Here is a 26365-nt window from a genome sequence, read left to right on the forward strand (position 1 = left end):
GAGTGGCCTTAGCACAGCAGAGGTAGATAAAGGTCAGAACAGACTCTTTCCTGGCCATTCACCTAGAGGTCATCTGAATAAAATCACCCTGTGAGCTCTTCCTCAGGAATCTCTTGCAGCCTCAATCCCTCTGCTTCTTGTCCGCCCAGCACCACTGGAATCTGCATTCCGCCACTGGTTAGGGATACCAAAGTGCTCATTTCTACAAGTGTTTCATAGTCAACGATTCCATGCAATTAATGTGTCTCCCCCGAGCCATTCACTTCCTCGGCTTGTGTCCCCAGAAAAGCACGATGTTTCCATAAATTAAAATATGCCTATGTGTATGTGTCTGTCCACATGTAATGTTTTTGCATTTGCAGAAAAAAAAAATTTTAAAAGAACAAAAACGGGGAGAATGTTGCATTTTTGGTGTTTTTTTTTTTTTTTGTATTTGCGCAGACCATTTTAGGATTTTCAGTCTCAACAAAACACTATTAAAACAAAGAATCTAGTAAAATATTGTGCATGTACTGCTAAACAATTCTAGCAATTTTATTAAGCAATACCTTTATTATTTTTGAATATTCTTAACAGACTGGAACAAAACATTTTTTTTCAAAACAAAATATGCATACTGTACGCATGTTGCAGGGTTAAGTATGATGCAGAGGTTAAAGTCTGTTTGAACAAAAACAAATGCCCAGGGAAATTTCATAGCTATAAAGTTAATAACTAAATTTTGTTCGCTAAGAGGACCTTTTCTATGGATTTCCTTCATCTCTCAGTCACACTGCAAACTTATCTGAAGTGCACTTCCCAAGTGTAGTTAGAGAATAGGAAGGAATGTAAAATGTTTTTTTTTAATTATTTGTTTTGTTTGTTTGTTTTTTAAAAACAGCCCTTATTAACTCTTCCTTCCACTGATTCTACTGTAAACTCATAAAAGCCTTTTATAGAAAGCAAATTCATATACACTCAGCAGGTGAAATGTTCCCACAAAGAAAAAAAAAATACAGAGTGATCAGACCTCTTTTCCTCAACTACCTAGAGCATGTTAGAGTGATAAAGTTTTTGCACATTAATAAAAATGGCTGAACTATTTATTTTTTTAAAAAGAAGTTGTTCCTCTGTGATAATGCAGAATTGCATACACTGTATACCTGGAATAATTTTAAACCATATGTTAGGGAAATACTGGAATAAAATTGTATATATTCTGTATATTGCAGGTGTTTGAGCATTTCTAGTGTCTCTTCCACAACAATAAGGGAGGAAAAGAAGTCCAGATATGTGTCCGCAATCCCTTTGTTCCCTGTAATTACAATGGCCAAAATGTGCTCGTATATTACTGCAACAGAACTGAAATCACAATGAAAGCCCACCTCCATTGTCAAAGGAAAAAACTTCCTCACTCCCTGCATCCTGATTCTAGATAGCTGCTCCTGTCCAACTGGACCAGCAAGAAAGGGCTGGGCCACTTGGGGATGGGAACTGGAGCAATACAGTTCATGATAGTGTTTTTTTTTAATTTTTTTCCTTTTATTTAGTTTTCAACATAAAAATGTGTTAACTGTCTGATTCCACCTATTATGGAGAGCACTTGTTTGTTCAGCTAAAAAGGAACTCCTGCCAGGCCCCCTTGGCTCCGCTCTGGTTTGGGTTTGTGCAACAGGGGCTCAGAGGCCCACCAAGTGTGCACACCCGTTCACTGTGGTTACACAGACAGAAGCAAGCGGATGTTGTTTGCTTAGGGGACGAGAAGAGGGCGAGGGAAAGGAAAGGCCGGGAAGGGTATTGGTTCTGTGGGTAGAAGGGAGACTTAGGGATTTTTTTTATTTTTATTTTTTGTTGTTTTCTTTTTTTTGTCTTTTTTATTTTTTATTCTTTTTTTGTTGTTGTTTTTTGCTATACCATGAGGTCATAGCAATCATTCCTCTAATAGAAACTGACAGGACATAAAGACAGAACTATCTGATGAACACACACAATGACTAGAAATATAGAGAGATAGAGACAGTGAAAAGACTTAGTTTACCTCTGAGAAACCATCCCCCAAAATAAATCCTGCATTAACAAGTGCAAAAAATAAACAAACAAATAAACCCAAACCAAAACGAAAGCAAATAAAACCTCCAAACATTAAAACACAGTGTATAAAATGGTGTGAGAAATTTAAAGTCACTTTCCAGCCTTTTAGTCAATAAAAAGCTGTGGTTGTGTCCTTGTTTGGATTCAGGCCCATCTGTTTAAATTTTACCCTAAAGGCCTTGCAATAAGTAATTCGAGGGTAAAAGCACCCAGTTTCTGTTACATGAGACAGCAGTTGCCATTTTTCATGGCGGGCCAGCTGCTGCTGTGGTGACACTCGTCCTTCCGTTACTCCTCATTAGTTGAGTTTTCTTCCAGCGTGTTGATGCCTCCAAAGCTCAGTCCGGCTGTATTCTGTGCTGCCGAGGCTGTGAGCACTGTGTGTAAGAGAATCAGTACAAGAACACACAGCTTGAGTCTGCTGTTGCACAGTCTTGTTGCTGATGACACTGTGAGCGATGTCCTGTGACAGGAGTCACTTTTCTCTACGGTCCCTTTGGATGGGTTATTTGATTTTTCTTCTCTCCTGACGTCACAGCATTCTGGTTCATCATTGGTTAGAAAGGTTTCATAAAGCCCTGTAGGAAGAAGGAAGCAGAGTGTCAGCAGGAAGGAAATATATTTGCGACATAGTAGAGTGAAGCTGTTGCTTTAACATTCTAACCCACACAACCTTACAGGCAATTAGACTTTTTTTAAAGGAAAATCAAGTCAATACAATTGGATAAAGAGTCACCCATGTTCTCAAACCAGTATTGTTAGATTCCTCAAGTTGTTCTTTTATATTCCTGCCAGTCATACCATGAAAGTTCTGGGTTGTTGGGAATACAGAATAGAAGATTTCATTAAGTCAAAGTCAGAACTTGAGGTTCTGGATCAACCTGGAGATCAAGTACATGCAACCATCCTTTCTTCTTTAACAGGAATGTGACCAATTTATGCAATGCATAAACTGACATTAGCTAGTTATGCTGAGTGAAATAAGCAACAGATCATCATGTCATAGCTCTAGGAACCATGTTATCATCGTTTCCTCTCAGAAGCCTCATCAAGTCTTCTCTCTCCCTGTCTGGGAGAATGGGCAAAACCATCTATGTGTCCAATGGTGATCGGGTCATTTTGATTTATTTTCTAAACATTTCTCTTATTTTTCTCCATCTTCTCCATTTGCTTTCTATAGAAGTCTGCCTGAATTGAGGCTTCCTTATCTTTTGCTTGGACCATCACGAAGGAGTCTCTCTGCTGTTCGTCTTCTCATTTGATCTGTCCTCCAATTGTGCCTATCAGGAATTGTCTGTCTCTGCTTCTCTTGTTCTCTCTTCACTTTATTCCTCCTTGCTGAAACTCTTCCTTCCCTTTTTCTCTTCTTCCTCTGATAACACACATTGTTATTTTAAAATTGACAGATGCACATTTTAAAACTTTGGAAGTAGTGAAAAGAATAAAACCACGGTGTATCTACAATCTTTCCAATCCTTTACCTTGCTGTATTACATAGAATATTTTTATGCAAGCTGTATAAATCATTGTGTATTTTTTTTTTCTACTTGACTGAACCATTTATTCGTGGGTGTTAGAATGAACTTTCTAGACAAATTTTGTCATATTAATGTCATGCTTGAAAAACAAAAATGGGGATAATAGTAGAGTAGTTGTAAGGATTACATGAGATTTTTCATGTAATATGCTTGGTTCAGTGGCTAGCACATAGAAATAACATGAAAATTTGGGCTACTGTGAATAACAATAGTTATCAATGGTATCTCATTGCTTCAACCTAAACAATAAAATCTAAAGGTCTCTCCTCTCTCTCCAGGCTCACTGCTCAATGTTCCCACATTCCTGAAGCACTGGCTCGTCCCAGAGCACCCAAGCCTGTATCACTAGCCAAGTCACTGTTTTTTTCTAAAATGTCCTCCATCAATTCCTCTACATACTTCTCATTTATCTTCCAAATGTAGTTCAAGTGAAACTCCCTGTATGAAGCTTGTACTCATACCCCTGGGCTATTAGCATTTTGCTTAACCCTTAATTATAGCAATTATTGTTATTTTTCTTTTAATCACAATTGCTCATTTTAATTTCAATTTTCTTATCTGTCAATTTAAAAGCATAAACTATACATTCTTAGTTTTGCATTCTCATGTAGCAGAACGCCTGAACAAAATACTTAATGAGCATTTATTACATGAATAAACTCAGTATACCTATTTATTTAATTAAAAAGAATCTCAAATAATATACATTCAATCTTCGGTTTCTTTTAAAGAAATGAACAAGATATCCTTATAATGATGCTTACAATATTCATTTCTTCTTAGGCATTCAAAGGTAAACTTCACCTTCGCCTAGGTAGAATATAAAAAAAAAAAACTGAATTAATGAGGTCTTCAGCTCTGACATTTTTATTGTATGATATTTTCTTTTTTCATATAAGATATCTCAGTGGTAGACTAATCATTTATTGAAATATACGTTTCCAATACTACATACTATAACAAAAGGAGTTTACAATAAGATTATAAAAATAGAAATCTAGAAGTCCTTTAGATCAACATTTTAGAATGCTAATAATCAGAATATATTTAACAACGTTATGTAAATAAGAAGCTCTTCCAAAGTTGCTCAGAAACTGGTTTGCTGATTTACAACTAAAGTCATCGCAGAAAAAAAATAGAAGCACTTCATTCAGGCCAATAAATGAACCCTTCTTTTTGTCTGGCACAATTAATATTCTTTCTTTTTTCTCTCCTGTCCATCTTTTTAACAAGTTTTTACTCAAACTTATGAATAACACATCTATATTAAGATAAAATAATTCCAGAGTATTTTATAAAATAACAAAAAATCCTCCACCTCCCACATCTCAAATTCTTCTTTCTCAAAGGCAAATATTTCCATATCTTTCAGCTGCTTTGTATTTAGCTCCTTTTCTGAGAATAACATGTTTTATGCTCTTCTTGATTTTTCATTTTTTAGCATTATCTGTAGATTCCCCTCAGGAAATGTGGAGATAAAACATTTATTCTCCTCCTCCTTCCAGCAAATATGCTTCCCACCAAACCCTCACCCATTCCTCCATAAATAGTAACTTTGATACCTGCTGTTGCCTTTACAGTATTAGGATGACATAAATGTAATTCTTAGTTCAACCATGTAGTAAAGTCCAATTTTCTATCCCTGTACCGCTTCATTTTTTTTCTACAGATAATACTTGTCTTGTTATGTTCCCTTTTCTAACTAATTCAACCCAAATGCATTGCCAGTTTTTTCATTTGCATCAGGTGTTCTATCAGTTCTTTTCTGAAGAAATATCTCTTGGAGCCTCCCACCGTCTGGACTGGTTGCCATCATGCCTGATGAGTTTCTACCGCTCTGTGCATTGCAGTGCTGGATCCCCTGTTCCCTGTATCCTGTGCCTCATCCCCTTCTTTCTCCTTTTGGGGGTTTACAACCTCTAATGCCTTCAGTAGGAAAAGCTCATGAGGTGAATTTCCAAGATGCCATATGCCTTAAAATGTGTTTATTCTACCTCACATTTAATTGATTATTTGGCTGGGTATGGAATTCTAATTTAGAAATGATCATTCTTCAGATTTATTCAATCACTGGTCCTACGTTTGGCTGTTGGACCTTCAGAACTTGTCCTTTAATTTTCTTACCTCTGCTGTTAATATTTCATATTACTTCATCCCTTAACTCTAGTTTCAGGAGAATTTGGTGAGTTTTCACGGGACATAATTTCACTGAATTTTGCTTTTTTCCCTGGGACTAAGTTCCAAGAGTTCCTTCGTGTTATCTGAATGTTGCTTTTTGAAGCAACTGTTCTTATTTTGTGGTGACCATGTTGATGTTTTTTTCACTCTGAGATATCTGAGATATTTGGGGTACCCTTATTTGTTGTGTTTCATTCCATCTCTGAATAAATTCCCTCCATTTTCTCTGTGTTGCCACCTTTTGTGTTTGTTTGTCTCTTGTTCTTCTCATGGAAACACCATGCATTTCTAGTTGTCTGCACAAAATGAAAAGGACAGGAAGTCTGGGCACCTAAGGAGGACTGTGGCCGGTGAGCCGCACTGTGAGATGACATGCCTGAACGGTTAGGATGGAGAAACTTTTTTATTTTATTTTATTTTATTTTTTGAGATGGAGTCTCTCTCTGTCGCCACGCTAGAATGCAGTGGCGCCATCTTGGCTCACTGCAACTTCCGCCTCCCGGGTTCAAGTGATTCTCCTGCCTCAGCATCCGGAGTAGGTGGGACCACAGGCTCCCACCAATATGCCTGGCTAATTTTTTTGTATTTTTAGTAGAGATAGGGTTTCACCATGTTGGCCAGGATGGTCTAGATCTCTTGACCTGGTGATCTACCGCCTTGGCCTCCCAAAGTGCTGGGATTACAGGCGGGTGCCACCGTGCCTGGCCAGCATGGAGAAACTTTTAAAATTCTGTCTTTAGGTTGATCAGACTCCCCAGAAAAGTCTATCCAATATCCATCCAGGAAGCAGAAGGCCAGGGAGCAGGAGGGAGCAGCAAGATGGGGCTGGGGGAGTCTCAGCTTCAGGGTGGGGGTGTGCATTGGATCCTGGTGGTCAGGGTGGTCCCCTGCCCTGAACTCCTCCTACTGTTGCTCATACCAACAACCTTTTCTATGTCACCTCAAAAAGAAAAAGTTTCCTCCAGAAAGAAATATGCCCCCAGTCTCTGGGATGGGAATACGGAATGGGATTTGGGGACCTGACTGCCTCTTAAAACTGACTTCCACTCAGTCTTCCTTATTTTGCCTTTTCTTCCATTGTATCTCGTGTTGTCAATCCCTGAGTCTGGATGTAAATCGGACTGACTCTGTTTCCTCTCTGTTGCTTCATATTACTTTTCCTAAGTTTCAGCAAATCTGTTAGTATGCATCGACTTTCTAATTTCTAAGAGGTTTTAATTATTATCTCCTTACCTATTCTTCGATTCTTTTGGATTTAAGCCATAAAACAATCTTTTTGGTTGGGACTGCCTAGAAAATTTTCCAGCTCTTTTTTCTACATCATTCTTCTCTGCCTTGAATTCTGACAGATGCCTTTTTCTCTGTCAAATGCATTTCTGAGTACGCAAGGACATGCAGCCTTCTAAGGCCATTATTTCTTTGACTTACATAGAGTCACTGGGTCACTTAAGCAGATCAATGACCTCCTTGGGACCTGGGGGCACAGACTCCTCCTGTTCGGAGTGCTATCTACAGAGGGTTTCACCCTGCATGCCTCCCAGACACTGCCGTTGGTTGAAGTCAGCAGCCTTGACCTATTTCTCAGGCCCTGGGCAGCCTCCAAACAAGGGAGGGGTCCCAAGGCTGTGCCCACTTGACTGAAGTCAAGACATCTCTCAAGGGCCATCCCAGCTTCAGATTTTTTCCCTCTACCAAATTTCTCCTTCTTCACCCCATCATAGGTAGCATGCCTGAGAGTTCTCCTCCAAAAACCACCTGCACACAGATAACCTGCTGGGGCAAATCTCCTAGGAAATTTTCCACCTACCTACAGAAACGACTTTTTCCTCAGCATTGAAGAAACTATAAAAACATATTTCCAAGTAAAAATAATTTCTCAAACAAGAACCTCCTTGCACAAACAAGTACAATTGCACAAATTAGCATTAGGAAAAAACAAAAGCAAATTTTCTGGGTGGTGAAATGTTCTGATACATTTTGCTTATAAGCTGTTCTATTTGAAATCTCTAGTGAATCAGTTTGACATTACAGTACCAACCTCACAGAGATTTTTTCTTTTTGAGAATTAAATAATACACATAAATTGTTTAGAACAGTGCATGGCAGGTAAGAAAATCTCACATAATATTAATGACTCATGTTGTAAGTAGAGATAAATAGTAAAATCAGAATTTATTATCAGGGGAATTCCTACCTAGAGGAATCAGACAAGAGAAAGAAGGGCATCCAGTTTGACTTATTGGAAAAGAATAAGTCAAATTATTCTTTGTTGCAGATGATATGATTTTGTTTTTAAATTTATTTAAATTTATTTTTATTTTTCTTATATTAATTATCATCCAGCCCCAAATGTCACAATTTTATATATGGGAAAAACTAAAAACTCCACCAAAAAACTGCTAGAACTAATAAACAAATTCAGTAAAGTTACAGGATACAAAATTGACATACAAAATTCAGTAACATTTCTATATGTCATCAGTGAACAATCTGAAAAAGAAATCAAGAAAGCAATGCCATGTATGATAGCTACAAATAAAATACCTACGAATTAACCAAAAAAGTGAAAGATCTCTACAGTAAAAACTATGCAACACTGATGAAAGAAATTAAAGAGGACACAAAAAAATGGAAAGATATTCCATGTTCATGGATTGGAAGAATCAGTATTGTTAAAATGTCCATGCTACCCAAAGCAAGCTACAGATTCAATGCAATCCCTGTAAAAAATATTAGGTTGGTGCAACAGTAATTGCAGTAATACCAATAATGTTCTTCACAGAAATAAAACAAATAATTCTAATATTTATATGGAAACACAAAAGGCCCAGAATAGCCAAAGTTATCTTTAGCAAAAGGAACAAAACTAGAGGAATAACATTATCTGACTTCAAATTGTACTGCAGAGGTACAGTAACCAAAATAGCATGATATTAACATAAAAACAGACACATAGACCAATGGAACAGAATAGAGAACCCAGAAACAAATCCATACATCTACAGTGTAGTCATTTTTGACAAAGGTGGCAAGTACATAAGTTGGGGGAAAGGACAGTCTCTTAAATAAATGGTGCCAGGAAAACTAGATATCCATATGCAGAAGAATGAAACTAGACTCCTATTTCTTGCCATATACGAAAATGAAATCAAAGTGATTTAAAGACTTAAGGGGCCAGGTGCTGTGGCTCACACCTGTAACCCTAGCACTTTGGGAGTCACAGGCAGATGGATCACTTGAGGCCAGGAGTGTCAGACCACCCTGGCCAACATGGTGAAACCTCATCTCTACTAAAAATGCAAAAATTAGCTGGGCATGGTGGCACAAGCTTGTAATCCCAGCTACTGGGGAGGCTGAGGCAGGAGAACCGCTTGAACCCAGGAGGCAGAGGTTGTAGTGAGTCGAGATTGTGCCACTGCACTCCAGCCTGGGCAACAGAGCAAGACTGTCTCAAAAAAAAAAAAAAAAAAATGACTTAAAGACTTAAATCTAAGATCTCAAACTATGAAATTACTAAAAGAAAACACTGGGGAAAGTCTCCAGGATGTTGCTCTAGTCAGCAATTTCTTGAGTAATACCCTGCAAGCACAGGCAACCAAAGCAAAAATGGACAAATGGGATCATACCAAGTTAAAACGTTTCTGCATGGCAAAGAAAATAATCAACAAAATGAAGAGACAGCCCGCAGAATGGAAGAACAGATTTGAAAAATACTCATTTGGAAAGGGCTTAATAAGCAGAATATATAAGGGGCTGAGACAATTCCATAGGAAAAAATCTAATAATTCAATTTAAAAATTGGCAAAAGATCTGAATAGACATTTCTCAAAAGTAGACATACAAAAGGCAAAGAGGTATATAAAAAAGTGCTCAACACAGTTGATCATCAGAGGAATGCAAATCAAAGCTGCAGTGAAATATCATCTCACCACAGTTAAAATGGCTTTTACCCAAAAGACAGGCAATAACAAATGCTGGTGAGGTTGTGGGGAAAAGGGAACACTGTTCATGGGAATGAAAAGTAGTACAGTCCCTATGGAGAAAAGTATGGAGGTTCCTCAGAAAACTAAAAATAGGCCAGGCACTGTGGCTAACGCCTGTAATCCCAGCAGTTTAGGAGGTCAAGGTGGGTGGATCACGAGGTCAGGAGATTGAGACCACCCTGGTTAACACAGAAAAACCCCTTCTCTACTAAAAATACAAAAAAAAAAAAAAAAAAAAAAAAAAGCCGGACGTACTGGCGGGCACCTGTAGTCCCAGCTACTCGGGAGGCTGAGGCAGGAGAATGGCGTGAACCCGGAGCTTGCAGTGAGCCGAGATCGCGCCACAGCACTCCAGCCTGGGCGACAGAGCGAGACTCCGTCTCAAAAAAAAAAAAAAAAGGGAGATCCTGGTCATTTACAACACAGATGGAACTGGAGGTCATTATGTTAAGTGAAATTAGCCAAGCACAGAAAGACAAACTTTGTATGTTCTTGCCTATTTGTGAGAGCTAAAAAATTAAAACGAACTCATGGAGATAAAAAATAGAATAATGGTTACTATAGGCTGGGAAGGGTAGTGGGGGGTTGGTAGTGGGATGGCTAATGGGTGCAAAAATATAGTTAGATAGAATGAATAAGATCTAGTATTTGTTAGTACAACAGGGTAATTACAGTCAACAATGATGTATTGTACAGTTTAATCTGACTAAAAGAGTATAATTGGATTGTTTGTAACATAAAGAATCAATGCTTCAGGGGGCGGGTACCCCATTTACCCTGATGTGATTACACATCGCATGCCTGTATCAAGATATATCAATAATGTTACAACTATTATGTACCCACAAAAATTAAAAATGTTTTGAAAATTAAAAAAATATCACAGCAGAAAAGTATTTTCTAAGTTCCGGAGGCTGGAAGTCTGAGATCCAGGTGTGGGCAGGGCTATGCTCCCTCTGGGGCTCAAGGGGAGGATCCTTCCTGGGCCCTTCCCAGTCACTGTTAGCTGCCAGCCGTCCCTAGAGCTTCTTGGCTGTCAGGCATCACTCTAACTGCTGCTTCTGTCCCCACGTGGCCTTTCCTGTGTGTCTCGGTGTCTTTGCAGTTCTTATAAGACACCAGCATATTGGATCCCAGGCCCACTGCAATCTAGTATGGTCTCATTTCAACTTAATAAATTACATTTACAAAGACCCTATTTTCAAATAAGCTCATATTTTAAGGATACCCCATTTAGCCTGATGAGATTATTATCCATTGTATGCCTGTATCAAAATATCTCCTGTACCCCATAGATATATACACCTACTATGTATACACCAAACTTAAAAATTAAAAATAAAATAAAATATAGAAAAGAATTTATTAGGAGGGGCTTTAAAGATCCTCTATTTTATTATTTTTATTTTCCAACTAGTCAAAGCCACTTACCAAAAAGTCCTTATTTTTCACAGCTCAAAACAATTACTCAAGTATAGTCATTACGAATACTAATTAAGCACAAGAAAGTCAATAAAGTTCCTTTATTCTAAGGAGATCTTAAGGAATCTAAGGAATAAATATTTTCCTTATATCTAAGGAATAAATATTTTCTAAGGAAATCCTTAGAATAAAACATGGCATTATTTAAGTACGATCTTTATCACAGTAATTTACATTTTGACATAGAGTCCAAGAATAATATGAGACAAATTTTTCAAATGTTTAAACTAGTAATGAACTTTAAAAAAAAATATCTGACTGCTGAAGCTTAGAAAACAGTAACATAGTCTTTTTCATCTGAAAGAAGAAACTACTGCAATTTGTTTTCTCAATGTTTTTTATTAATGTGAACATGCAGATATACACACACACACACAACCTGCATGTAATTTGTGAATCTCATATATAAAAATATATTGAAAGTGAAATTGTAGCTACGTTGCTGTACTTTGACTTTCCAGTATTTATTTTACATCTGGCATGTTTATCATCAAGTGAGATTATATAAAAATATATGTAGTTATAGTTTTAGAAAGAGGAATTTTTAAGTATTTTAACCCTCTAAGATAGTTTATATGGTGTGAAATTTATAAAGCATTGTGGATAATGTTTCCTAAAGGTAATTTTCATACCTTTTCAATTTCTTTCATGTTTATTAATCTGTCATGGTTACTTTGCATCAATTTTGATAGTTCATATTTCTCTAAAAATAGCTTGTATATAGGATTAGATTATTATAGACTTGTGTATAATATTGTCTCATTTTATTTATTTTTTAATTTTCTAAAATTTTGTTATTATTATACTTTAAGTTCTAGGGTACATGTGCATAATGTGCAGGTGTGTTACATATGTATACTTGTGCCATGTTGGTGTGCTGCACCCATCAACTCGTCAGCACCCATCAACTCATCATTTACATCAGGTATAACTCCCAATGCAATCCCTCCCCCCTCCCCCCTCCCCATGATAGGCCCTGGTGTGTGATGTTCCCCTTCCCGAGTCCAAGTGATCTCATTGTTCAGTTCCCACCTATGAGTGAGAATATGCAGTGTTTGGTTTTCTGTTCTTGTGATAGTTTGCAGAGAATGATGGTTTCCAGCTGCATCCATGTCCCTACAAAGGACACAAACTCATCCTTTTTTATGGCTGCGTAGTATTCCATGGTGTATATGTGCCACATTTTCTTAATCCAGTCTGTCACTGATGGACATTTGGGTTGATTCCAAGTCTTTGCTATTGTGAATAGTGCTGCAATAAACATATGTGTGCATGTGTCTTGATAGCAGCATGATTTATAATCCTTTGGGTATATCCCCAGTAATGGGATGGCTGGGTCAAATGGCATTTCTAGTTCTAGATCCTTGAGGAATCGCCACACTGTCTTCCACAATGATTGGACTAGTTTACAGTCCCACCAACAGTGTAAAAGTGTTCCTATTTCTCCACATCCTCTCCAGCACCTGTTGTTTCCTGACTTTTTAATGATCACCATTCTAACTGGTGTGAGATGGTGTCTCATTGTGGTTTTGATTTGCATTTCTCTGATGGCCAGTGATGATGAGCATTTTTTCATGTGTCTGTTGGCTGTATGAATGTCTTCTTTTGAGAAATGTCTGTTCATATCCTTTGCCCACTTTTTGATGGGGTGGTTTTTTTCTTGTAAATTTGTTTGAGTTCTTTGTAGGTTCTGGATATTAGCCCTTTGTCAGATGAGTAGATTGCAAAAATGTTCTCCCATTCTGTAGGTTGCCTGTTCACTCTGATGGTAGTTTCTTTTGCTGTGCAGAAGCTCTTCACTTTAATTAGATCCATTTGTCAATTTTGGCTTTTGTTGCCATTGCTTTTGGTGTTTTAGACATGAAGTCCTTACCCATGCCTATGTCCTGAATGGTATTCCCTAGGTTTTCTTCTAGGGTTTTTATGGCATTAGGTCTAACATTTAAGTCTCTAATCCATCTTGAATTAATTTTCGTATAAGGAGTAAGGAAAGGATCCAGTTTCAGCTTTCTACTTATGGCTAGCCAATTTTCCAAGCACCATTTATTAAATAGGGAATCCTTTCCCCATTTCTTGTTTTTGTCAGGTTTGTCAAAGATCAGATGGCTGTAGATGTGTGGTATTATTTCTGAGGACTCTGTTCTGTTCCATTGGTCTATATCTCTGTTTTGGTACCAGTACCATGCTGTTTTGGTTACTGTAGCCTTGTAGTATAGTTTGAAGTCAGGTAGCGTGATGCCTCCAGCTTTGTTCTTTTGACTTAGGATTGTCTTGGCAATGCGGGCTCTTTTTTGGTTCCATATGAACTTTAAAGCAGTTTTTTCCAATTCTGTGAAGAAACTCATTGGTAGCTTGATGGGGATGGCATTGAATGTATAAATTACCTTGGGCATATGGCCATTTTCACGATATTGATTCTTCCTATCCATGAGCATGGTATGTCCTTCCATTTGTTTGTGTCCTCTTTTATTTCACTGAGCAGTGATTTGTAGTTCTCCTTGAAGAGGTCCTTTACATCCCTTGTAAGTTGGATTCCTAGGTATTTTATTCTCTTTGAAGCAATTGTGAATGGAAGTTCATTCATGATTTGGCTCTCTGTTTGTCTGTTACTGGTGTATAAGAATGCTTGTGATTTTTGCACGTTAATTTTGTATCCTGAGACTTTGCTGAAGTTTCTTATCAGCTTAAGGAGATTTTGGGCTGAGACAATGGGGTTTTCTAAATATACAATCATGTCATCTGCAAACAGGGACAATTTGACTTCTTCTTTTCCTAATTGGATACGCTTTATTTCTTTCTCTTGTCTGATTGCCCTAGCCAGAACTTCCAACACTATGTTGAATAGGAATGGTGAGAGAGGGCATCCCTGTCTTGCACCAGTTTTCAAAGGGAATTTTTCCAGTTTTTGCACATTCAGTATGATATTGGCTGTGGGTTTGTCATAAATAGCTCTTATTATTTTGAGATACGTTCCATCAATACTGAATTTATTGAGCGTCTTTAGCATGAAGGGCTGTTGAATTTTGTCACAGGCCTTTTCTGCATCTATTGAGATAATCATGTGGTTTTTGTCTTTGGTTCTGTTTATATGCTGGATTACATTGATTGATTTGCATATGTTGAACCAGCCTTGCATCCCAGGGATGAAGCCCACTTGATCATGGTGGATAAGCTTTTTGATGTGCTGCTGGATCCAGTTTGCCAGTATTTTACTGAGGATTTTTGCATCGATGTTCATCAGGGATATTGGTCTAAAATTCTCTTTTTTTGTTGTGTCTCTGCCAGGCTTTGGTATCAGGATGATGTTGGCCTCATAAAATGAGTTAGGGAGGATTCCCTCTTTTTCTATTGATTGGAATAGTTTCAGAGGGAACGGTACCAGCTCCTCCTTGTACCTCTGGTAGAATTCAGCTGTGAATCCATCTGGTCCTGGACTTTTTTTGGTTGGTAGGCTATTAATTATAGCCTCAATTTCAGAGCCTGCTGTTGGTCTATACAGGGATTCAGCTTCTTCCTGCTTTAGTCTTGGGAGAGTGTAAGTGTCCAGGAAATTATCCATTTCTTCTAGATTTTCTAGTTTATTTGCGTAGAGGTGTTTATAGTATTCTCTGCTGATAGTTTGTTTTTCTGTGGGGTCGGTGGTGATCTCCCCTTTATCATTATTTATTACGTTTATTTGATTCTTCTCTCTTTTCTTCTTCATTAGTCTTGCTAGCGGTCTATCAATTCTGTTGATCTTTTCAAAAAACCAACTCCTGGATTCATTGATTTTTTGGAGGGTTTTTTGTGTCTCTATCTCCTTCAGTTCTGCTCTGATCTTAATTATTTCTTGCCTTCTGCTAGCTTTTGAGTGTGTTTGCTCTTGCTTCTCTAGTTCTTTTAATTGTGATGTTAGAGTGTCAATTTTAGATCTTTCCAGCTTTCTCTTGTGGGCATTTAGTGCTATAAATTTCCCTCTACACACTGCTTTAAATGTGTCCCAGAGATTCTCGTATGTTGTATCTTTGTTCTCATTGGTTTCAAAGAACATCTTGATGTCTGCCTTCATTTCGTTATGTACCCAGTAGTCATTCAGGAGCAGGTTATTCAGTTTCCATGTAGCTGAGCGGTTTTGATTGAGTTTCTTAGTCCTGAGTTCTAGTTTGATTGCACTGTGGTCTGAGAGACAGTTTGTTATAATTTCTGTTCTTGTTCTGTTCTTGTACATTTGCTGAGGAGTGCTTTACTTCCAATTCTGTGGTCAGTTTTGGACTAAGTGTGATGTGGTGCTGAGAAGAATGTATATTCTGTTGATTTGGGGTGGAGAGTTCTGTAGATGTCTATTAGGTCTTCTTGCTGCAGAGATGAGTTCAATTCCTGGATATCCTTGTTAACTTTCTGTCTCATTGATCTGTCTAATGTTGACAGTGGGGTGTTGAAGTCTCCCATTATTATTGTATGGGAGTCTAAGTCTCTTTGTAAGTCTCTAAGGACTTGCTTTATGAATCTGGGTGCTCCTGTATTGGGTGCATATATATTTAGGATCATTAGCTCTTCCTGTTGAATTGATCCCTTTACCATTATGTAATGGCCTTCTTTGTCTCTTTTGATCTTTGATGGTTTAAAGTCTGTTTTATCAGAGACTAGTATTGCAACCCCTGCTTTTTTTTGTTCTCCATTTGTTTGGTAGATCTTCCTCCATCCCTTTATTTTGAGCCTATGTATGTCTCTGCATGTGAGATGGGTCTCCTGAATACAGCAAACTGATGGGTCTTGACTCTTTATCCAGTTTGCCAGTCTGTGTCTTTTAATTGGACCATTTAGTCCATTTACATTTAAGGGTAGTATTGTTATGTGTGAACTTGATCCTGCCATTATGATATTAACTGGTTATTTTGCTCATTAGTTGATGCAGTTTCTTCCTAGCCTCGATGGTCTTTACATTTTGGCATGTTTTTGCAATGGCTGGTACCGGTTTTTCCTTTCCATGTTTAGTGCTTCCTTCAGGGTCTCTTGTAAGGCAGGCCTGGTGGTGAAAAAATCTCTAAGCATTTGCTTATCTGTAAAGGATTTTATTTCTCCTTCACTTATGAAACTTAGTTTGGCTGGATATGAAATTCTGAGTTGAAAATTCTTTTCTTTAAGAATGTTGAATATTGGCCCCCACTCTCTTCTGGCTTGGAGAGTTTCTGCCGAGACATCTGCTGTTAGTCTGATGGGCTTCCCTTTTTGGGTATCCGGACGTTTCTCTCTGGCTGCCCTTAAGATGTTTTCCTTCATTTCAACTTTGGTGAATCTGGCAATTATGTGTCTTGGAGTTGCTCTTCTCGAGGAGTATCTTTGTGGCATTCTCTGTATTTCCTGAATTTGAATGTTGGCCTGCCATACTAGATTGGGGAAAGTTCTCCTGGATGATATCCTGAAGAGTGTTTTCCAACTTGGTTCCATATTCCCCCTCACTTTCAGGCACCCCAATCAGACGTAGATTTGGTCTTTTTACATAATCCCATACTTCTTGCAGGCTTTGTTCATTTCTTTTTCTTCTTTTTTCTTTAGATTTCTCTTCTCACTTCATTTTATTCATTTGATCCTCAATCGCTGATACTCTTTCTTCCAGTTGATCGAGTCTGTTACCGAAGCTTGTGCATTTGTCACGTATTTCTCGTGTCATGGTTTTCATCTCTGTCAGTTCGTTTATGGCCTTCTCTGCATTATATATTCTAGTTATCAATTCTTCCTTTTTTTTTTTTTTTTGAGATGGAGTCTCGCTCTATCGTCCAGGCTGGAGTTCAGTTGCGTGATCTCGGCTCACTGCAAGCTCCTCCTCCTGGGTTCACGCCATTCTCCTGCCTCACCCTCCTGAGCAGCTGGGACTACAGGCGCCCGCCACCTCTCCCGGCTAGTTTTTTGTATTTTTTTTTAGTAAAGATGGGGTTTCACTGTGTTAGCCAGGATGGTCTCGATCTCCTGACCTCCTGACGCCCGTCTCGGCCTCCCAAAGTGCTGGGATTACAGGCTTGAGCCACCGCGCCCGGCCTCTTCCACTCTTTTTTCAAGATTTTTAGTTTCTTTGCGCTGGGTACGTAATTTCTCCTTTAGCTCTGAGAAGTTTGATGGACTGAAGCCTTCTTCTCTCATCTCATCAAAGTCTTTCTCTGTCCAGCTTTGATCCGTTGCTGGTGATGAGCTGTGTTCCTTTGGGAGGGGAGATGCGTGCTTATTTTTTGAATTTCCAGCTTTTCTGCCCTGCTTTTTCCCCATCTCTGTGTTTTTATCTGCCTCTGGTCTTTGATGATGGTGATGTACTGATGGGGTTTTGGTGTAGGTGTCCTTCCTGTTTCTTAGTTTTCCTTCTAACAGTCAGGACCCTCAGCTGTAGGTCTGTTGCAGATTGCTTGAGGTCCACTCCAGACCCTGTTTGCCTGGGTATCAGCAGCAGAGGCTGCAGAAGATAGAATATTGCTGAACAGCAAGTGTACCTGTCTGATTCTTGCTTTGGAAGCTTCCTCTCAGGGGTGTACTCCACCATGTGAGGTGTGGGGTGTCGGTCTGCCCCTAGTGGGGGATGTCTCCCAGTTAGGCTACTCAGGGGTCAGTGACCCACTTGAGCAGGCAGTCTGTCCGTTCTCAGATCTCAGCCTCCATGTTGGGAGATCCACTGCTCTCTTCAAAGCTGTCATACAGAGTCGTTTGCATCTGCAGAGGTTTCTGCTGCTTTTTGTTGTTGTTGAGCTGTGCCCTGTCCCCAGAGGTGGAGTCTACAGAGACAGGCCTCCTTGAGCTGCTGTGAGCTCCACCCAGGTCGAGCTTCCCAGTGGCTTTGTTTACCTACTTAAGCCTCAGCAGTGGTGGGCACCCTTCCCCCAGCCTGGCTGCTGCCTTGCTGTTAGATCTCAGACTGCTGTGCTAGCAATGAGGGAGGCTCCGTGGGCATGGGACCCTCCTGGCCAGGTGTGGGCTATAATCTGCTGGTGTGCCCATTTGCTAAGACCCTTGGTAAAGCACAGTATTGGGGTGGGAGTTACCCGATTTTCCAGGTGTTGTGTGTCTCAGTTCCCCTGGCTAGGAAAATGGATTCTCTTCCCCCTTGCACTTCCCATGTGAGGTGATGCCTCGCCCTGCTTCAGCTCTTGCTGGTCGGGCTGCAGCAGCTGACCAGCACTGATTGTCCGGCACTCCCTAGTGAGATGAACCCAGTACCTCAGTTGAAAATGCAGAAATCACCTGTCTTCTGTGTCGCTCACGCTGGGAGCTAGAGACTGGAGCTGTTCCTATTCGGCCATCTTGCTCTGCTCCTCCGCAAGTCTGTTGTTTCATTTTAAAACCCTTAATTTGTCTAGATTTTCTTCTTCATTGTTAACATTTTGTTTCTATTTTATCTCTATTTTCATCCTTGATTAGACTGGAAAGGTTTCTTAGTTTTATGTGTATTATCAAAGATCCAGCTCTTGAATACATCAGTACTTATTCTGTTTGTTAGTGCATTGGTATATTTATGTTAATTCTTCATATTTTGTTTAATTTGTTTTTACTCTTATCTTTGTAACAATATTGAATTGAATGTCACTTTACTCAGTTAAATTGAGTAAAATATTCTTTAAAATAAAACACTTACTGCTCTAAATTTATTCTTAAAAATAAAACACTGCTCGAAATTCTTAAAAATAAAACACTGCTCTAAATTTCCATATGATAATAACTTTAGTCAATTCTCTTATGTACATATTTTGTAATTGTACTTTATATTATCTTTTGTACTTAAATTACTTGAGTGCTTTTTTGCTGTGTTTTGTTTTAGTTTTATTTGTTTGATACATTTTATAGAGTACTTTTATAACTTATTTTTCATTATATTAAGTTCAACAATGTGACCTTTAGAAAGTTTTTTCAATTGTTTTCCTTGTGTCTTACTATATAGACTTTTTTTTGCAAATGTTAGCATTAATTGCTATTTTAATGTGTTTTCCCTATTTAAAAGTCATCAAATGAGACATATATCTTTTACAAATGTTTCTAATTATTTTGCTTTAAATATTTTGTTATTATGTCTATAGGCACAGAAAGTTCATAAACACATTTCACTAGACATTCATCACTAAACTAAGAAAAATATGACATTCTTTGTCGGTATAAAGTGCAACTTTCTGGTTTATATTTGTTGAGGTTTTTGTTGTTTTATTGTGATTTTGAGTGTATTTTGTTTGACTTTCAAGTAATCTCTATACATATTAGCACGCTTGTCTGATATATCTTTGTCCATTATTTTAATTTTCTTACTTTTTTCCATAATTTTTCTTTATACTTTTCTCTGTATTGCATTCTTCATCTAAGAGTTTCACAGTGATTGAAAAGGAGAACTTAATTCGCTTGCTGTTACTGTCAGCACTGTAGTGCTTGGCCCTGCTTTCATCATCATCTAATAACATTTTTAAATATCTGAAAATGCTTCTTTACCATTCCTTTTGTTTTCTGTCATTTGCAATATGATCACATTTATTTATTTATTTATTTATGCTATGTGCGTTTGTGTGTGTGTGTGTGTGTTGGTTTGTTTTGAGACAGGGTCTGGCTCTGTCACCCAGGCTGGAGTGCAGTGGCATGATCTTGGCTCACACTGGAGCCTTTAGCTTCCAGACTCAAGTGATCCTCCTGCCTCATTCTCTCTCAAGTAGCTGGGCCTACAGCTGAATGCCACCATGCCTGGCTAATTTTGTACTTTTTGTAGAAGTGGGGTCTGTGTTGCCCAGGCTGGTCTCAAACTCCTGGGCACAAGTGATCTGCCCACCTTGGCCTCACAAAGTGCTGGGATTACAGGTATGCGTCACCACACTTGGCCTTATGTGACCGTATTTAAATGCATATTTTTTCATAATTTGTGAAATTCATGCTGTTATTAATTATAACTTATCCTTTAAAACATCATACACACTTGAAACCTATATTTGTCTAATTAATGAAGCTCATTAATGAGAAAATTGACAAAGTTTTACTTTCTTCAACAAATTCCTCACCATTTTTTGGCTACAATCAGATGTTTCAAACCTATTTATTTTCAAATTACTAACATTTCATATATTCCCTCCATCCCATTTTGTTTTATTTCTGTCTTATTTGGAGGTGATTTGGTTGTATTGAACAGAAATTCACTGGAGCTAATTTAGGCAAACAAAATAAAAACAGGTGATGGCAGGAATATTAGAAACATTCAAGTCTATTTTATGAAATCCAAGGGCAGAGTTATTTTTGCTCCAACATGAAGAGCAAAATTAAGGTATTGTATGGCCAGGAGAAGGGAGTGCTCCACCTGGGTGGAGAGGCATGATTCATCCCTGCTTCCTGCCCTTTGCCTCCCTCGCCATCTCCCGCTTGGCAGGCAAGGCCTTGCTGCTTTCCGTCCATATGCGCCATACATCAGGAATGACTGGAATTGCTGGGTCCTGGCGACACACCCCTGGGGAAACAAATCCAGTTGGCTTGTTTCTCTTGTTCATGCCAGTCCAACCTTCCATGCCAGGGAGGGATTCTCACAGCTGGCAGTGCACACGTTGGTCTACTCTCTTTGAAAGAGAAATCTGAACATTAAAAAGTTAGGAAACAACAGATGCTGGAGAGGATGTGGAGAAAGAGAACACTTTTACACTGTTGGTGGGAATGTAAATTAGTTCAACCATTCTGAAAGATAGTGCGGCTATTCCTTAAGGAACTAGAACTAGAAATACCACTGGACTCAGCAATCCCATTACTGGGTGTATACCCAAAGGATCATAAATCATTCTACTATAAAGACACATGCACATGTATGTTTATTGCGGCACTGTTCACAATAGCAAAGATGTGGAACCAACCCAAATGCCCATCAGTGATAGCCTGGATAAAGAAAGGTGGCACATGTACACCATGGAATACTATGCAGCCATAAAGAAGGATGAGCTCATGTCCTTTGCAGGGACATGGATGAAGCTGGAAACCATCATTCTCAGTAAACTAACACAGGAACAGAAAACCAAACACTGCATGTTCTCACTCATAAGTGGAAGTTGAACAATGAGAACACATGGACACAGGGAGGGGAGCATCACACACCAGGGCCTGTCAGGGCGAGGGGGGCTGGAGGAGGGATAGCATTAGGAGAAATACCTAATGTAGTTGATGGGTGCAGCAAGCCATCATGGCTCGTGTATATCTATGTAACAAACCTGCACGTTCTGCACACATACCCCAGAACTTAAAAGTGTAATTAAAAAAAAAAAAGAAATCTGACATCCGCATTTTTCTTCTCAAAGATATTTTTCCCTGTTGTAGCTGGTAGGATATTTTACTTATTTGCAAAATTCAAGAATGTTAGAAGTTGATCTAATTTCCTTTATTTTGCCTGAATGGAGAGAACCATTTTAATGTGCTGATGGAAAGTTTTGTTGCCTATTGTTTTGTTTTCTCCTTCAGTTTTGTTTTGTGTGTTTCAGTTTATTACATTCCCTCCGATCACTTTTATATTCTCAGTCTCTGCCTTGGACTTAGTCTCTGTTTTCTGGAGAGCTCTTTAAGATTGTCCTCCATGTTGCTTTTCTAGGTCTCTATGGTTGAAACTGTATGTGTATAACATATTTGCATGTTTTCCTTTTGCATTTTTTTCCCATTGCATTGCAATATTTTCTTTTTCTATCTAAATTCTTTTTCATGTTTTCCTGAATCCTAGGTAAGTTCCATTTCACTCTTATTCCCTGGTTTAAAGGGCCTATTTGTCCTCAAATTGTATTGAGAGCAGATGCTATCTAAAATTACTCCTGTAGTAATTTGTCTCAAATATATGCTATTATTTTGTTTCTCAATTCCTGTTTTCCTTTTTTATGTCAAGTATATTTTATTAGCATCCATATTTCATTTTCTGGGTTTTATAGGTTACGTTGAATCTCCAAAAAAAGGTATGTTAAAGTCTCAACCCTGAATACCTCAGAATGGGACCTTATTTGGAAATAGGGTCTTTACAGAGATAACCAAGTAAGAATGAGGTCATTTTTGGAAATAGGGTCTTTACAGAGATAACCAAGTAAGAATGAGGTCATTAGGGGTTCCTTAATCCAGTAAGACATATGTCCTAATAAAAAGAAGATGTGGACACAACGACAGGGATACACAGAGGGAAGATGATGTCAAAGCCATAAAGAGAAGGCTGAGTGACAGCAGAGGATTAGAGCAATGCAACTACAGGCCAAGGAGTGCCAAAGATTGCGGACCACCTCCAGAGGCTGAGAGGCCTCCAGAGCAGATGCCCCTCACAGCCTCAGGGGAACCCATCCTGCTGACATCTTGACCTCAGGCTTCTAGACCTCCAGAACTATAAGAAAATACATGTCTACTTGGTTAATCTATCTGGTTTGTGGTACTTTGTTACAGTGGTGCTGGCAAATGAATATACTGCATATTCATCTTAGAACAGAGATGTTTATCTGTTTGCCTCCAGAACACTGTGCATTATTTCCCACTCCCTCCCGCCTCCCTGCATGCCTCTCTCTTTCTATTTTTGACACCTCACTTCCCCAGTGGATACTATTCCGAGTGGTAAGAGATCTAGTGTTCTGGGTTATCCTACTCCACTTAGTTCTCTTCCTCTGACTTTCTGTCTGCGTTACATTTGATATTAGAAATGATGGGGTATTATTTGTGCTACATGACCAATATTGAGGCCCTAGGTTGTCCTCTTTCTCCAATAACGCTTTTTTTTGACTAGCATAAAACTTTAAATACTTTTTCAAATGGGATATATGAAACATAAACTTTCCACCATGTATATATTTAATTTTTTTAAAAAATTAGCTTCTAAAAAATTTAGTTTTCTATTCAAAAGATATTTTGCCTGGATATAGGATTCCAGATTCACAATCTCCTTTTGCATTTCGCTATAAGCAGCAAGAATCAATCAGGTTATACCTTCAACACTTTGCTGAGCAGTCTCCTCAGCTAAGTAGCCAAGTTTATCACTTCCAATCTCTACTTCTTTCTGGAGTTTCATTTACCTGTGGCCAACCACAGTCCAAAAATGTCAGATGAAAAATTCCAGAAATAATCCATAAGTTCTAAATTGCATGCTGTTCTGAGTAGTGTGAAAAAAATCTCATGCCATCCTGCTCCATTTTGGCCAGGAAGTGAATCATTCATTTGTCCAGCATGTCCACACTGTATATGCCACCCTCCTGTTAGTCACTTAGTAGCTGTTTTGGTTATCAGAGTGAAAAAATATTGTATACATAGGGCTTGGTACTAACTATACATAGCGTTTGATGGGGTTTAGTATCCACTGGGGGATACTGTTCAAGGCAATCTGGACTTTTTCTACATGCTCCACCAAATTTTTCCAACTTCACCACTGTCTGGTTTCAACACCACTTGCATATTTTCTACTTTTTATTTTTTATTTTGTTTTTGAGACAGAGTCTCGCTCTGCCGCCAGGCTGGAGTGCAGTGGCATGATAACGACTCATGGCAACCTCTGCCTCCCGGGTTCAGGCAATTCTCTTGCCTCAGCCTCCTGAGTAGCTGGGACTATAGGTGCGTGCCAGCACGCTCAGCTAATTTTTGCATTTTTAGTAGAGATGGGGTTTCACCATGTTGACGAGGATGGTCTCAATCTCCTGACCTTGTGATCTGCCCATCTTGGCCTCCCAAAGTGCTGGGATTACAGGCGTGAGCCACCGCGCCCGGCCCACTTGCATATTTTCTAGCTATTTGTTACATCAGCACTCTGCTTTTAGCATCACAGTCTGTATTCATTTTCCCTTGCTGTTACAAAAAATTGTTACAGACATAGTAGCTTTAAATGATCCATTTGTTATCTCATAGTTCTCTAAGTCAGAAGTCTAGGTTGATTTAACTGGTTTATCTACTCTGGGTTTCATGAGACTGAAAGCAAGGTATGGCATTTGATTTTCCAAGCCCATTCAGGAACGCGGCAGGATTTAATTCTATGTGGTTGCTGTACTGATGTCCCCATTTTCTTGTTGGCCGTTGGTTGGAAATTCTCAGCTTCTAGAGGTCACCTGCATTTTCTGGCTCGTGTCTTCTTCCTCCATCTTAAAATCGAGCAACCTGTGGGCTGAGTCCTTCTTATGCTTCCCATCTCTCTGATCTCTCCTTCTGTCTCATCTGTTTGATTCTTCTGCCCTCTTTCATGATTACATTGGGACCACCCGAATAATCCTGGGTAATCTCTTCATTTTAAAGTCATCTGACAAGCAATCTTACTTCCATGTGCAATGTCCTTTCTGCCACGTAATGTAGCATATTTAGAGGCATATACCAGGGAGAAGGTCACTGGGGTCAAATTCCTTCCACCACTTCAGGCCTTCCACCACTTCCACCTTTGTGTTCTTTCTGTTGTGTCTCATTTTCTTAAAAATGCTTACATAGGATGGATTCTGGCCCTTCTACATAATACTCTTCTCTCATCACCTTTAATTGTCAAGTCTCTCCAACAGGCAGAATTATCTGCAGGGTGAGGGAATGGGAAACAAGTATAGACCCATTGCAGCATCCTTCCCAGTACTACCAAAAGGAAGTAAGATGAAGACTGAACCTGAGGCTCCTGACTTCCATCCCATGCACTCATTCAATGTCTGTTGAAAGAAAAACCCTGGTTTTATGGAGTGAACAGCACCATGCCTGGTGGGAATCGTGATAACCGGGCAGCTCAGATGTCTGTTTATCATTTTAATCTATTAGGTAATTCCTGGCCGTTTTTGTTCTCTTTCTCTCAGTAATTCCCCCAAACAAATCCTGATCACCCATGGGTCCTATTGGAAGAATGGTTCCCATTTCCTCTGCTCTTTTTAGAGCTTGCTCTGAAGATTCTCAATGCTGGCATCTGTCTTTTCTCTTCTATACTTTTTAATTTTTATTTTTTAAAGTATCAGTTCAGTTCTATTAGCTTGGTGCAAAAGTAATTGTGGTTTCTGCCATTAAAAGTTATAATAGTGTCCTGCTTTCCAGGTTTTATGGCTTCTGTGAATATATCTCATTTTATAGTTTTTCCTTCAATCGTAGTAAGATTTACAGAGAGATGGGAGGTAAAATTTTGGCTTCAGAGTGTCAGCTTGAACCAGAATCTGCCACATCCATAACTTAAATGCAATGATTTACTCATCACCAAGACAATTTATTTTTTGCCATCATGTAAATCCAAATTTAGTGTTGTAGAAAATGATCTTTGAAATTAGTATGTTGACTTTAATATCTCTTCATTTTGTATTTGCTATGATAGTGATTTCACATGAATGTTATCTATAATTTATTTAAAAATAACTTACAAAAAATTAAAAATATCAGGATCCAAATTGTGTCTATTAGTTTTCTCAAAGGTAAAAAATTATAAAATAATCTCTAGAGAATTTGTTAATTTCCTAGGGTTATTTTATAATTTGGCAGGTAAAACAATATGAGAGGCCAATCTCAGAAACCTAGAAAGAAAAAGTTCAAATTCTAGTGACCATCTGCAGAAAGAATTCTGCAAATTTTGGATATCTATACATGTATAATTTTTATCATATCTTTTTAAAGTCAGGGCAAATTTTAAGTAATTAAGGAATACATTTATAAACAAGTAGTTTTTGGGAGTAGTGGGGACAGATGTATCAGATGTGTAATGATGAATAAAGGCTAGCATCATTATGTCTAATATTAATAGAATTATATTAGTCTTTTTCTAGTTGACATTAGTGAGAGTAAGGATGACTCCTCCACTCTCTCCTATTCTCAGTACCCAGCCGTATGTGGACAAGAAGCTCTATGAGTGAACCATACATATTTGTTTAATGAGAGAAGGAAGTAAGGAATAATGAATACACTAATACACTGAGTTATTAAAGGATGCTGCAAAGAATTGAATATACTAGATCAAAAAGCACCTAGAGGTAGCCGAAGAGTAAAATGTAATACGAGTACACATAACAGGAAGGGAAGTGATACAAACTCTTAAGAAAAGGCCATACTGACCTGATTATGCAAAAGCCATTCAGAGCCGAAAGCTAACTGCACATTAGATGGAATATGGATTGCTCTAAAAACTGAAAAATGATACTAAATGAAACTAAAATCAAAGGCCAACATTAAAATGGCAGAGAAGTTAAACAGAGAATTTACTCA

At 38.5% G+C, this 26365-nt stretch overlaps 1 protein-coding gene across 1 annotated transcript in view; it reads right to left on the minus strand.

The window, feature by feature from the left end:
• Window positions 1-532: 532 nt before the first annotated feature.
• The window catches only part of NALF1 (NALCN channel auxiliary factor 1), a 706477-nt gene continuing 680644 nt past the window's right edge, over window positions 533-26365 (minus strand). The window contains exon 3 of the mRNA XM_015121429.3: window positions 533-2648. Within this exon, the coding sequence (XP_014976915.1) occupies window positions 2359-2648 (290 nt within the window). The 3' untranslated portion in view covers window positions 533-2358. The remainder of the gene's footprint in view (window positions 2649-26365) is intronic.

The sequence above is a fragment of the Macaca mulatta genome, chromosome 17 (genome assembly GCF_049350105.2).
Source record: "Macaca mulatta isolate MMU2019108-1 chromosome 17, T2T-MMU8v2.0, whole genome shotgun sequence".
Taxonomy (NCBI): Eukaryota; Metazoa; Chordata; class Mammalia; order Primates; family Cercopithecidae; genus Macaca; species Macaca mulatta.